The sequence below is a fragment of the Medicago sativa genome, chromosome 7 (assembly GCF_051527215.1).
Source record: "Medicago sativa cultivar Bolivia chromosome 7, Bolivia_mono, whole genome shotgun sequence".
NCBI lineage: Eukaryota > Viridiplantae > Streptophyta > Magnoliopsida > Fabales > Fabaceae > Medicago > Medicago sativa.
Genome location: NC_140755.1, coordinates 101,339,400 through 101,354,193, shown reverse-complemented (window position 1 = coordinate 101,354,193; position 14,794 = coordinate 101,339,400). Strand labels below are relative to the sequence as shown.

Here is a 14,794-nt window from a genome sequence, read left to right as displayed (position 1 = left end):
GAATGATGAACAATTTCAAAGTTGGTTAAATCAGTTGAAAAAATTTGAGGTTTGGAGTTGAGAGCTAGCTAAGAGGAGGTTATAATTTTTTTCTATAAAAAGAAGGGACACGGAAAAGCCAACCTATGTATAGCAATACTCTCAATTTGTTCTTGATAATTTTTTGATTATTTGGGTTTAGCTAATTAAGGCCTTGTTTGACGCTTATTAAGGCCTTGTTTAGCTTATTTCATGAACACACATATATATGATATATCTCATAATAATCCAAACAATTGAGACACATAATTAAAGAATTATGTAGTATCAAATAGTTGGTCCGTGGGTTAAGGATATTCTGACCAAGAATTGTTCTGCCTAAGAATTGAACTTGGGTTCTTCTAAACGATTCGCTCTTGGTGAAGCTCATTAACCACTTGAACACTTGTTTGGTTGGTCTAATAATAAATTTTAGCTTAGATTTATTTTAAAATTCTCAAATAGTTTAGGAAAGTAATTAATGAACTGTGTATTGCAAAAAATGTAGAAATTGTACAATAAAGAGGGAGTACAAGAAATCATCATCCCGATCCATACACTATATCTGCACCCACAAATTAATTACATTCTACGCAATACACAAACAAATTAAAGTTTATTCCTCAACATCTACTCACTAAACAATAATCTATTAAATCTTCCATCATTAATCAAAGAAAATGGTACAGTTATTCATCTAAAAACTGAAGCAGTAAACTTATTCGCTTCAATTTTTATATATAGTAATAACTAGGATCAATAAATAACAAATAGTATTCATCAATTGGCTTGGAAAATCAATTGCTTAGCCCTGCTGTGAACTTAACACCTGTTCTAGGCAACCATGAACCGCCGTTAAGGAACCGCTGAACCGTAAAATAACCGGCGGCAGAAGCGTCTTTAATGACATGATAACCAGGCCATTTGACTCTACCAGCGAGCGACGAACCGGGTCCATAATTCCTGTATTCACCGTACCACAAAGTGTCTAATGCAAAGTTACCGAGCCACTCAAGCCACCCTCGAGGTTGAACCATACTACTCATGTATGTGTTAATGTAAACTGTTCTAGAATATTCCTTCCAAGGCCTCCCCAAATATGTAGGTTGTGAGGCCAAAACATAACTATCTTGGATTGTGAAGCCTGTGCTTTGATGTGGACTTTTCCTACCTTGAGCTGTGATTGTAACCTTTTGTAATGGAAGTGGAACTCTTGTGTATATCTTGCAGTTTTGTAGCACAGCAGCTCCATTCCCAAAAATGAAGTCTATGGTTCCATAGATTTCGCATTCACGGTAGAACTGTCTCAGTGAGTGTGCGTAAAGTGTGTCTTGGTTTCCTTCTATGCTACACCTAAAGAATGCAGATTGGTCTGAATCGACACGCAATGCCACGGCTTGATGGTTTACCGGTCCAGCAGTGTTCCGGAATGTCATGTCCCTCGCAATGAAACCCTTCCCAGATACAGCTACACATTAACATTTCAAATTATCAACCAATTCACTATATACCAATTCATTCTCTAACACACTCTTTTCAATATGTAGGTGATAGTACAAAAAGCACGTAGATTTCAATTCCTTACGCTAGAGATATACTGTTAAATAAGAACTCTACTTACCAAACGTGGCAGTTCGAAAAGTGGTCCATCCTTGCATGAAATTGCGATTGCTTGTAACAATGGTTTGACCAATACCATCACCAACGATCATGATGTTGGTCATCTTCTTCTTCATATCAATATTCTCCTTGTATAGTCCCTTCTTCACATAGATAACATGTCTCCTATTGCTATGACTAGGAGCTGCATTAACAGCTTCGTTGATTGTACGGTACTGACCGCTCCCATCCAACGCAACAACTGCATCTGCAATCTTACCGTGCGGCTTAGATTTAAGTAGCTCTTGATCAGCCTCTGTCATCCATTCAGGAAACTCCAAACTTTCATCAGTACTAGTTTCATGCAAGGTAGTGTTCCTTGGAGACCTAAAGGGTAAGCGATTAAGCTGAGTGTACAAAGACAGAACATTACTGATAAGCTGGGTTACTTGTGTTAAGCTTCCACTAATGTAACTCTCAAGACGTCTATCAGTGCCTTCAAACCCTTCAATACATGTGTCTTGGTTGCTAAGCGCCGCACTTAGCCATGCTTCGAGGTTTCCTTCGTACTGCGCAGTTCTGTCGCCGGCTCGAATTCTCCTCATCTCCCCTAACGACCATGCAAGCTCTGACACAGAGAAATCAAGGAGCTCCTTGCAATCTTCTATGGCAAGTTGCTCGCGGTTATTAACAGAGAATGTACTGATCTTTGTCATGTTGTTGATGGCACCTATGGCTTCATTGATTGTGGTTCTAAGTGCAGCATTAATGACAGAAGTTGGACTTGGAGGGCCTGTTCTGGTTAGCTCGTTATGAATGTTTGTGAGGCATGAGTTTTGGTTTTCAATATCCATGCAAGCTTGTGCAATCAAAGCTTGCATATCTTGAGTTTGGATGTCTGAGGGAATTTCATCTGGGAATGAGAGAACTTGATCAAATGATGGTAAAAGGATAAGAATGAAAAGGAAATTCACAAGCAAGGCCATCTTTTGGTTGTGACAGAAAGACAAAAAATTTAGCTTATGATCTTTTGAAGAAACCTTTTAGTTATTTATAAACGTGCAGGTAAGGATTTTTCCTTACAATTAAAGGCTTTTCTTCTGAGTTTAAATATTCACATTCCTCTAAACTTTTTTTATAGACAAAAGCTTCACGTTATTCTAATGCTTTCTTTTGTTGTAGGCTTGGCATGATATTCCATGCTTTGATGAGCTTCTTGGTTTCATCACGGTTCAACAATGATTCCCACTTTGATTGCAATGTAATGTACACACATTTTCTCACTTTGGATCATATTTTGATCAAAAGTATAAATAAGACTGCTGCTTCTCCTATCAAACATAACCATAAGTCAAACTCTTAAATTAACCTTAAAACATAGTGTTTTCCCTATGGTCCTGACCAGACTGAACCTTTACCTTTATTTTTCCCTTGATCATTAAGCAAAATAGACTACTTAAGGCCTATGAATCCCAAACCTGCCCTACTAGTATTCTTTACTTCGTAATAGCATAAACTGAGTTGGATCAGGTTCCAAGTTGCTTTTGCATATTTAGCATATGTTTGTCAAATAATTTAATTAGTTCTTTTTACTAGTGAAATTCAACTTCAATTACATTTAGCATATGTTTGTCAAATGAATCTTTCGGGAGAACCCAAATTCGAATTTCGGTTGGAACAATCATTGACCAGACTTTACTTACTTTTCGGTCAAACTTCGGATTTCCAAAGCTTCCTTCTCCTAAGAATCGGAGAATCAAGAAAAAATTTACACGTGGATATCTAAATAATTTATCTGGGTTTATTGTCTTTAGGTTCTCAATATTGTTCGGCCAATTTCATTGTTTTTCATTTTCTTTAGGTTCTCAATCTAAATAATTTCATTGTTGATTGAATAGGACATGTGAGAATCCTATAAGAAAGCGATAAAAAAATGCAAAGTGAAAAGGAGAGAAGGAAAAACAATGATAGGTAATACAGTAAAAAATATATAAAAAGATAATTCAAGGGGAAATCTAAAAAAATCAGTGTCTCGTATTAGTATCCGTATACATCTTATAGGATATAATAGAATTCAAGGGGGAAAACATTAAAATTATGAATGGAAGATATCTTAAATCACCAATGAAGCAACATAACTTCAATGAAAAGCAAGTATAATACGTCAAATTATAGTTCTCAATTAAGCTAGTTGCCTTAATGCTAAGTTAGTAGGAGTCACTTATTGTTGTTTTCGACTCTATATATAAGTGAGCTAAGTTGGTTAAGTCATAATCAGTAACAACCTTCATTTTTGTCAAGTTTCAACTTAATCTTGTTGGTTTTATATATAGAGCTCGAAAACAATAATACCCCGTCTAACTATGCAACTAACTTAACTAACTTGATTGACAGCTAAGTGACACTCTCACTTCCTAATTCACAAACAGCGTAGCTAATCCCATCTGACCTTGCACCCTCGTTCATGGATTGTTTCGAGTATTTCTGAGGATATTGAAAACTCGAGAGAATGTTGCAGTTTGACCTTTTTAATCCGACCACAACAAGATATAAGGGCAAGCTCCAATCCTTGTATGGTGACATTAACAAGATACACAAGTTTTGCATCCTGGAGGCGCTTCAGGTTACTCATAAGCAGCCACAACACATGATCTGACACGTTACAGTAGCTCATATTTATCTGCAATCATCATAACTACGTTGAGTTAGAACTTGAACTCCTAATACATAACATTGATTGCATCATTATAAGATGTCTCTATGTAATAAATGCAAATGAATAACCTATTTGAACGAAAATTAACATATGTGCTCCTACAAAATATAAATAGACACTCACTTTTTCAAGTATATAACAATATGAGACGCCAATATAAAAGCTGTTTCCAGTTTGGTTTATCAAGAGTGTAGACTATCAATTTTGAAAAGTTTTAAAAGATTATTCGATGAAGCAAGTAAGAAGCACCACCTTCTATGAGAATGCAAGAATAACAGTTGGAAATTGTAATATCATAATATGAGAAACGGATTTAGAGAACAGATTAATAAAGAACAGAATATGATTTATTGCATGTATCTCCGATTTATAAAGAACAAAATGATATGATATTGGTATCCAGTCAATAGTTGTGCAAATGTGATTTTTTTTTTTCAACAAATGTTCTTTCTTTCGTTTTTCTTTTGGATAAAATCTTTTATGCAAAAGACATTATCTTCAACATCCAGCTTTACATGTTATTTCAAAATGAAGCAGCATAAGAGCAAGATAGATGTGCTAGAATAAAGAAACTACTGTGCTTTTATTTGTCTTCAGGTCAAGCACAGAAGATAAGTTAAACTTGTGACAGCAAAGGACAAGAAAATTATACAACACACAAATTAAACGTGCAAATATTCAAACCCATGCATAGAGAAGTGGTACATTTAAATACAGACGAGGAAAGAAGAGCAGTGAACCCAAACAAGACACAAACTAGGGTTCTTCGCCTTTGGAAGACCATGACTATAAATTTTTCAATCAGGTTGAACTATAAAACAATATACACCTTAGAAAGTAACAAATCCAAGGTAGTGTCAATTATGTTCCTTGAGGCATATATTCAATTTTTATAGGATGATGATTGTTGGACATACTTTTCTTTTAGAAGGTGTAATCGAATAAAGCTGACACCACTGACCTGCAGTAGGTTTTGTGAATAAAAAGCAAGTGCCCGAAAACCCATATCATCAAGTTTTTCGCAATGCTTCAAATCTAAATTAGCCAATCTCTTGCAACTGACTGCAACTGCTTTTATACCAATGCTCGTGATGTTTGAAAGCCCACGCAACTCAAAATCAGAGAGTTCACCGAGATTGCTGATACACTTCAACCCTGCGTCTGTAATCCTATTGCAATATGCTAGGTTGAGCATGGCCAACTTGTTGCATCCGGTTGTGAGTGCTGCTAGCCCATCATCTCCTATACGTACACAGCTGCAATTTAAAAAAAACAGAATGAACAAAACAGGTTCACCACTTTGTCTACAATTTTAATGAATCATAAACATTTAACCACGTTGACTAAAGTTCAATTACCGATAGAGGTCAAGTTCGGTCAATTTTGGGCAGTTACAAGCAATGTGCGCCAATCCTATGTCTGATATGTTTGTGCATAATCCCAGCTTCAATCTTACAAGTTTTGAACATCTTGATAAATATTTCAGTGCTGCACGAAGACAGAATGTTGGAGATAAAATAATCGGAACCATCATCAATTTTATACAAGACTGGTATCTGATATACTTACGGATAAAACATCAATATTTTACCTATGTCATTTACGCCAGAACAGTCAGTAAGGTCAAGCTCTTCAAGCATCAAGCAACTTGATCCAATCTGATACAGGCCAATCTCAGTAACCATATCACAAGACTCTAACTTCAGACATGCAAGGTTTGGACAAGAGTTTGCTATAGTAGAGATGGCTGCATCAGTGACAAAACGACAACAAGTCAAATCAAGTGTCGTCAAATTGCAACAACCTACTACCTGCATAATCCCCAAGTTGGTCACCCCGATACATTTGCTTAAACCAAGTTCGACTAAAGATTTGCAATTGGAGCCGATGATCTGGAGGATAAAGTCCGAAACTCGAACACCGTCAATTCTAATTACGCTCAAGTGCTTTAAATTCTTCAAGCCGTTAGTGAGAGGTGCTGAAAGCTCCTTCAGAAAATGCCCGAGGAACAGTATTAGTCTATATCATACTTATAACAGTAAAATAAGGTGCAGAATCAAATATATACACCAAAACTTTAGATAAAAACTCACTGAGAGACAGTGTCCTGCATTGATCTGCTCAAGACCCTCATGTCCACTAATTACTGATAATAAGCCAGATGGGCTAACGCAGTTACACCTTGATACATCAATTGCCTGCCATACATTAAAAGAACAACTGCTAAAGAAATTTGTGTTTATGCTCAAACTCCACAAAACCTCCTTGGTCAAACTTTATTAATTTTGAAGTCATGTCACAGTTTATAACATTTGAATAGAAAAGTACCTTGAGTAGTGGACATCCTTTTTCAAGAAACTGCAACCCCACATCATCCACTAAATAGCATCCCACCATAATGAAAACTTCAAGCTTTAACAAAGAAGCTATTGATCGTAAAGATTCGTTGGTAACCTAATGATGTAAGATGTCAATAATTTAAAATATTATCTGAAGAAACAATAACTCAAACTTAATCAAGCATGTTTATTACCGAGCAAGGTGATAATGTAAAACAGAAAAGCGTATTGTCATTGAAATAGGCTCCTGTTGGCAAGCAATAAGAACGGTAAATCGCCATAAGCATTATTACCACATATATTTCTTTACGAATACTCTTTAAGCATGAAATAATTAGAGAATGTCATTCAAATGATAGTATTACAGTGTACTTGGGCAAATGTTTTTTTGACCGAAATGCAAAAACTACTTTTCATCACTTCTAGTCAAACCGGGGTTTGAAGGCAATTTTTTGTCTAATAATAACCAAATATGTATGTTTTCTGAAATCATGTTTAATTAATAGAGAAAAAACAAATAAATTTTGATAATTCACACAATGAAACCAAACATACACTTAGTTTACCAATCTTCACGACTAATGGCCCAAAACCCCACCACAGGCCAAGTATCCTAACTGGAATCGTTAGTATACCATTAATTCATCAATGGTTCACACTACTCACTTAGTGGCTTACTTTAGAGAAGCCAAATCCCACAGAAGTTGTCATATTACGTCATGTCACACAAATGAACAAGAAATTATAAATGAAGAAAGGACAATACTAATCTTACTAAATTAGTTTTATTAACAAATAAACAAAAACTAAAGATGACATTTTTTTAGACAATTATGTTTGCAAATTGTGTAAAGTTAGTTTAAGCAGAATTCAATAATGTCTTGCCACATCATTAAATGGATATGGATATGACAATGTGGCGACACACTGACGCATGTGTAAAATAACTTCACACCACAGTGCATAGTTCTTACAAATCAAATGAGTAACAAACCTTGAGATAGGAAACATCAAGAAACTTCAACTCGAAGCACTTCTTAGAAAGAAGATCAATCCCAAGATCAGAAATTTCCAAACACCATTTCAAACTCAACTTCTCCAACTTACTACACCCAACAGCAATCTTGGCCAACCCAATATCAGTTACTCCTAAACACTTATCAATATTAATCTCCTTCAACTTCCCACCGCAAGATAACGCAGCAGCCTCTCTATCACCAAAACCCCAACAATGGGAAATATCAACCGCTTCCAACAACGGACAAGCCTTAATCAACATCTCCAACCCAACGTACCCTAACCCGGTAACTCGACTCAGTATCAATCTCTTGATTCCCAGAGTCCAACTCGATGACCAATGGTTCAGTAAAGTCGATACTGCTCCATCCTCGATCCATGGACAAACGGAAAGATCAAGTGATTCAATGTTTTGATACTTTTGAAGCAAAGTGAGTAAGAATTCAATCCGGAGAATCCGAATGGTTTTCCGGGTTGTTGATTCGACCCGGAGAAACTCCTTGCATACTAATCGAAAAGATTTCCGATCTGAATCGAGTTTATCCAAAACTCTGATAAGTAAATCCTCTGTCAAGTGACAGAATACAGATTCAGACAACATTTAAACAAAACAAAAAAGACAGAATATTAAGGTTTTTGAGTTTGGTTTGATTTAGGTCGGAATGAAGAGGAGAAGACGAAGATGAAGAAGAAGAAGATGTTTTGTTTGTTTGGAAAATGGTGATGGATAATTGCGACGAGATTTCGTTGGTTTCATTGTTTTTGTTTTTAGCGTGAAACTGGGTCAAGAGAAGAGTACTATAAAGAATGAATATAAAATTAGAAATATGAATGAATGAAACAGAATTTAGAAGAGTGGTTGTGTTTGTGCAAGTTTTGTTGTTGTTTCACTTTCACTTTCATCATGTACGGGTACGGTAATGTCCTTTTTTTCTGTGCCCGTTATTTGTCTTGTTCATATACTACTCTTTTGAAACAGTAAAGTAGTACTCCCTCCGTTGTTTCAAAATGAGTGTCGCTTTAGCCAAAAAAAATTATTTCAAAATGAATGTCATTTTCGGTTTTCAATGCAATAATAACTTTTTTCTTTTCAATTGTACCTGATAGACGTTTGGCAAGTGCACCAAATACTATCAAAGTAGTAAAAATATCGATCCCACGAGGACTATTTTTAATCTCAATAATTCAACTACGTTGTATTTTAGGATGTATAAAGGTTATTTTGATTTGCCACTAGGCAGTAGATTGATTTGATTGCATAAAAGTAATTGCTGAAAATAAAATTGGTTTTTAAGAATAAGAGAGAGATGAGTTTAGGTCTTTCGAATCATCGATGTTCCCCTAATTGTTATGTTGCACCTATTCGTATGAATGATCTTATAATCCCACGATAGTTAACAAAATAGTCTTAATCAATCCCTTGAGTTAGGACCCTCTTCTTAAACTACAGCCCCTAATCCCTTAGGTGGTCTAATAATCTTTGAAGGTTTAAAGCACATTAACCTAATATCACTAATAAACAATTATCCATTCCTAGACTAACCATGTTTATTAGAACAATTCAATAGGTATAAGTAGAAAGCTATGGTCAGTAGTCATTCATTCTCACTAGATCATATTTATATTTGATCAGGATATAAAAAGCATTAAGAACAATTGAATTGAATAAAGACTAGAATATCATTCACAATAAATAGAGTTTCACAACATAATATCTCAATTAGGGTTACAACGAATCATCTCAGACCTAACCTCTAATGAATTTAGCTACTCATAATAGTGTTTACAAATAACATAATCATTAGAGGTAATAAAACATACACAAAGTGGTTGGAAGATGAAGAAATCGTCCTCCGGGTCTTCCTTGCAGTTGCAAAATCGCACTTTGCTCTCTAGAATTCGTCACCCTTGTTTTTGGAATAGACTTCAGCATAAATAGGCACAGAATATCGCTCAAATCGTGTCACGTTTTAAGTAAATCGTGACACGTTTTCACCTTGTAGAGCAAGAAAACAAATTAGGGTTTCTCCAAATCGTGGCACGTTTTACCAATCGTGCCACGTTTTCAAATGTCGAACCAAACCTTTCTGAAGCTTCTCAAATCGTGTCACGTTTCATCCAAATCGTGACACGTTTTCATTCTTTGTTTTTTCTTCAGTTTTTCTGCTCTTTTGCTGCATAAGTCTCCTTGTGAACTCCATTTTTGTGCTAAAATACATCTAAAATTACGTAATGACAAGATGTCATCAGTACCCTTCAATTAATACTCCCTCCGTTCCTTTATAACTGTCACTTTTACAGAATTTTTTTGTTTCTAATTAACTGTCACTTTCAAAGTTCAATGTAGCATTAAATGTCGTTTTTCCTATAATGGTCTTGGTAATTTATTGCAGAGAGAGAAATATATGAAATATGATATTAAATAATTAAGGATATTATAGGCAAAACACAAGTTATTGTATCAAAAGTAGTGAAATACATTTAGTGTCTTGGTTTGTGTAAAAAGTCAAAATGTGACAATTAAAAAGGAACAGAGGGGGTACTATGTTACACTACTTCCAAATTATTATTTTTTCTTTAATGAAAAACAAACTAATAGCTGATTAGGATAATTTGGTAAAATTGCTATGACATTTGACTACTTTATTTCATTCCTTAATTTGTGTGCAATTGGCTAAAGCGATACTCATTTTGAAACGGAAGGATTAGTAAACATTAACTAACCTTTTTAAATTACCATAAATGCCCTTTCCTATTTTCGCTAGCGAAATTCAGATCTGAGAAATGATGGGAGATTAGTCGGTCACTTTAGTCCCTTAATAGGAAAGGAGTCGTTACTTTAGTATCTGAATACAGATAAATTGCAAAACAGTCCCTAAATGTAGACTGTGACAGTGAGTTGGTGACTAGGAAAGGGAATTTAATGTACAAATCAAATTTGATTTGTCCTACTTTGGATACTTTAATTAATTGGGTTTGGGACTGAGAATTTGGGATGGTGGAATTCTAGTTTATTATTTCAAGTTGAACAAGAAAAGACCATTCTACTAAACTAAGCAATGGATTCTTGATAATGAAAAACAAAAACTAAGCAATGAATTTAAGTGGTTAATGAATTTTACCAAATTTCTGATTAAAATGATTCATGGTTATGTTATACTTATCACACAATGAATTTCAGATTATCAAAGCTAATTCCCCTGATAACCGGGAGTTCATCTTTGCTCCATTTATGTTTGCTCCATTTACTCCTTTTTAATTTACAGATGTGTGGCATGTGGTAAAAACAAATCTAAAGGCAAATATCCTTTGAGGCTGATTTAAACCATGAAAAAGAAAAAACAAGATTTGAATGTTTGGATTTCGATTCTTAATACACAGTTTCGAAAATTCCTTATAAGTTTGCTACTTTTTGATTGATTCTTATAAGTTTGCTACTTTTTGATTGATTTATGAGACAACACAAAAATCATAAATTGAAAATTAGTAAGTTTATTGAACTGATTCTGCAAATGGCAATTTGGAGGACGACATCGGTACCGTGAGGCTGTGGAGAAGATGAGAGGAACAAGATGAAAAGATGAAATCTTGAGCACAATTTGATTTTTAATATCAACCATTGGATTTCTTTTTGCCACATGTCACACATCTATACATTGAAAAGGAGTAAATGGAGGGAACCTAAATGGAGTAAAGATGGATTTGATAACCGGAGAGTTAACACTAAGGGTGTGTTTGTTTCAAGTTATATTTGTTGATTCACGGGAATAAAAGGATAGGAATATATATGCCTATGTTTGTTACAAGTTTACTAAATTTTATTCCCGGGTATAAAACTTTCCTGGGAATAGAAAAGATTTCCCAAGGAAAAGGGTGAGAATAAAGTTCCCATGGAGATGGGAATAAATTTATAAATAGTTACCTATTATAATCCCTATTTTTATGGTTCCTAGGAATATTATAAAGTTAACCAAACATATTTTTCCTAAATACCTTGGAATAAAATTCCCATCTTTATATTCCAAGGAATGTTATTCCTAGGAATAAATTTGGTAAACTTGAAACAAACACACCCTAAACAATAAGACAATAGTAACATATATTGCAAAAATAGAATATAAAAAATTGTGTATTGACTAAAAAATATATATATTGTTGGGGTCTCTCTTTTTTTTTTGACGTTGTTGGGATCTCTTAAAAATAGTTGTAAAATACATATTTTAGGGTTTAATTAATCTATAGTTCTCGAAACTATTTGAAAATGAGTAATGATATTTTGACATCCATTTGATGACAACTTTGTTGACAATCTTGTTTTTCTCACTTCTTATTGGTCAAAAACAATGGAGAGAGAAAAAGGAAGATAGAGGATAACAACATCATGTGAGTATGAGAGAGAAAGTTGTCCAAAAGTTGTCAAAAAGTGGTTGTCAAAATATCATTTCTCTTTAAAAATATCTAAATAGATGTGAAGTATTAAATCATAAGAAAGGAACCCATTTGGGTTGGCCTGGTGGTATTGGCTTGGGACCTGGGAGTGTGTCAAGGTCTCAGGTTCGATTCTCTCTGGTGCCAATTTGGATGGGCTAATTTAGCTTCTTAAAAAAAATTAAATCATAAGAAAGGTAATAATATATCTAACTACATGTCCAAGTCAACCATTTCACATATGCCAATGCACAATTTTGACCGTTAATATCTTTAATTATCTAAAGTAAAAAATTATAAAAATTTAATATTTTGAAAATATTTGTCGAGACAAATCAAACAACATCTTACATGTTAATATTTGTATTTATACATTAGTAAAAAAATATGGTCAAAGTAAGTCAAATGAATAGTGCACATTGCAAAAATTAGACATGTATTTTGAAATGGATGGAGTATTAAGAAAGCCACTTTTTAAAATTAAAATTGAAAAACACACTCTCATTGCAAAATATTACTATGTTTGATTTTTAACCGATGTCATTGAGGCAATGGTTAGCATTTTCCTTTATTTTATATATATCAATGTTGAAATATAAATAAATTTTTGACACAAAAAATTTCGATGTCCGCTGCTTATAAATAAATTTGTGTGTCATTAACTTAGATGTCAACCCACTTGGGTTGGCCTAGTGGTATTGACTTGGGACCTAGGAGTGTGCTCCTCCTCAAGGTCTTAGGTTCGATTCTCTCTGATGCCAATTTGAGGGGGTTAGTTTAGCTCTCTGATGCAATTGAGGGGGTTAGTTTAACTTCTTCAAAAAAAACTTAGATGCCATTTTGTTGAGGGGGTTAGTTTAGCTCTCTGATGCCAATTTGAGGGGGTTAGTTTAGCTTCTTCAAAAAAAACTAAAACTTAGATGCCATTTTGTTGAGGGGGTTAGTTTAGCTCTCTGATTCCAATTTGAGGGGGTTAGTCTAGCTTCTTCAAAAAAAACTTAGATGCCATTTTGCTAGCTAGCATTAATTTTGTAACATCTTATTCGAGCCTTCAATCCTTTACCTCTTGATGTAACTTTAGTTCTGCTCCAATTTTTTTAAACTTGCTACAACTTTTGAGGAGTCAAACTTAAAAGACTTAATTACAGTTTTGGTTCTCCTATTTTTATCATTTTGCGAAATTGGTCCTCAAATTTTAAAATTCGACAATTTTGGTCCATCTATCACATGTTTTGTCTAAAATATTATGATATGATATGTTTTAAATGAAGTTTTTAAGAGAATTTTGTTACAATTTCATCGATGTTGATCTTTTTCTATCTTCATATCATATTCCACGACGTTTAAAATTTATCACATCGCATTTTTGTAGTTCAAAAATATGATGGAAGGACTAACTATCGAATTTTAAAACAGGGGCACCAATTCTACAAAAAATAAAAATAGGGGGACCAAAACTGCAAATGATAGCGAGACTGTACCTTGTGATTTTTTTTTTTAGGGAACCATGTTCTTGTACAATGCAAATGTAGCTAACTAATGACTCCATACTCGGTATTGAGTTACTCACCATCTAATCAGAGTATACTAATAAAAAAAGGTCTTGATAACGAGTGCCCCGTGGCACTCTTTAAGCATTCCAAAAGAAGAAATTATTCCACAATAAAAATCAAAAATTTCAATTTTCAATGCATTAATTACATTAATTTTCAAAAAAAAGTTATCTTTAAAGGTCTTAAAAAGTGCCCTGGAGGCACTCGTTAACATTTCCCATAAAAAAATAATAGTTTCTACCTCAGTAATTAAACACACACAAGTAAAACTAAAATATATAGTCGTTGTCACAATTAATCTTCGCTCTTAGCATCCATACTATATGAAGTATAAGTTTCAACACTTAATATTATTGGATGAAAGTATTATTGGACGTCCTGCTTAGAGATGCTCCTAGCATTTTTAGCATCATTCATACCATATGGACGATATTAAGCATGCTTCTAAACAAGCAAGACATCCAATAAAATACTTTCATTAATAGTGTGTAAACACTTAATCTTCACTCTTAGCATCCTTCATACTATATGATGCAAACATGAAAGATCAATTCGAAATAGACATTTATTAAGAGTGTGTCGAAACACTTAATCTTCTCTCTTAGCATCCTACATACTATATGATGTAAACATGAAAGATCAATTCTAAGCAACACATTCATTAAGGGCTTGTTTGTTTTGGGTGAAAGTGAAAGGAAAGATTGAGGTAGGATAGAAAGGAGAAGGATTGTGAATCTTTCCATAGTTTGGAACAACCTTAAAGAGAGTAGAAAGAATTCTGATAGTTGGATCCCACAGAAAAAATGTTTCCACTCTATCATAGACGGAAAGTATAGGGAAGGCTCTATTTTGAATAAAATTACATAAAAAGCCCTCACTCTCTTGTTCAATCTACTAAAAAAAAATTAAGCTAATTTTTTTTTTATTTCCTTTTTCAGATGTTGGTGCACTTTGCTCTCTGTTATGCCAATGTAGTCTTAACATATATAAAAAAAAACTATGAATCCTTTTCAATGTGATATTAAAATATATTAAATAAAAAATTAGAATATAAATATTGAAAGTAAATTTTGACAATTATAACAGTTCAGAAAAAAAAAAACAATTACATATTTGTTTTTTTC

The 14,794-nt window shown here is 33.9% G+C and overlaps 2 protein-coding genes across 4 annotated transcripts; both read right to left on the bottom strand.

The window, feature by feature from the left end:
• Window positions 1–548: 548 nt before the first annotated feature.
• Window positions 549–2,641, bottom strand: LOC146911330 (Plant invertase/pectin methylesterase inhibitor superfamily). Its single transcript, XM_085723959.1, has 2 exons — window positions 1,640–2,641; window positions 549–1,486 (listed from the first exon to the last, which is right to left on the bottom strand). Exons 1-2 carry the CDS (start codon window positions 2,601–2,603, stop codon window positions 816–818), a joined length of 1,635 nt encoding a protein of 544 aa, XP_085580085.1. The 5' UTR covers window positions 2,604–2,641; the 3' UTR covers window positions 549–815.
• A 992-nt stretch (window positions 2,642–3,633) lies between these two features.
• Window positions 3,634–8,538, bottom strand: LOC146911329 (F-box family protein). 3 transcript variants are annotated; one of them, XM_085723957.1, is made up of 8 exons: window positions 7,667–8,538; window positions 6,662–6,787; window positions 6,427–6,531; window positions 6,177–6,321; window positions 5,925–6,080; window positions 5,692–5,821; window positions 5,295–5,589; window positions 3,634–4,297 (listed from the first exon to the last, which is right to left on the bottom strand). In XM_085723957.1, the coding sequence occupies exons 1-8, from the start codon at window positions 8,288–8,290 to the stop codon at window positions 4,052–4,054; spliced, it is 1,827 nt and encodes a 608-aa protein (XP_085580083.1). In that variant the 5' UTR covers window positions 8,291–8,538; the 3' UTR covers window positions 3,634–4,051. The 3 variants fall into 3 exon arrangements, with proteins under 3 accessions (XP_085580083.1, XP_085580084.1, XP_085580082.1); XM_085723958.1 differs by having other exon boundaries at window positions 3,634–4,312; window positions 5,925–6,321; XM_085723956.1 differs by having other exon boundaries at window positions 5,925–6,321.
• Window positions 8,539–14,794: the final 6,256 nt, after the last annotated feature.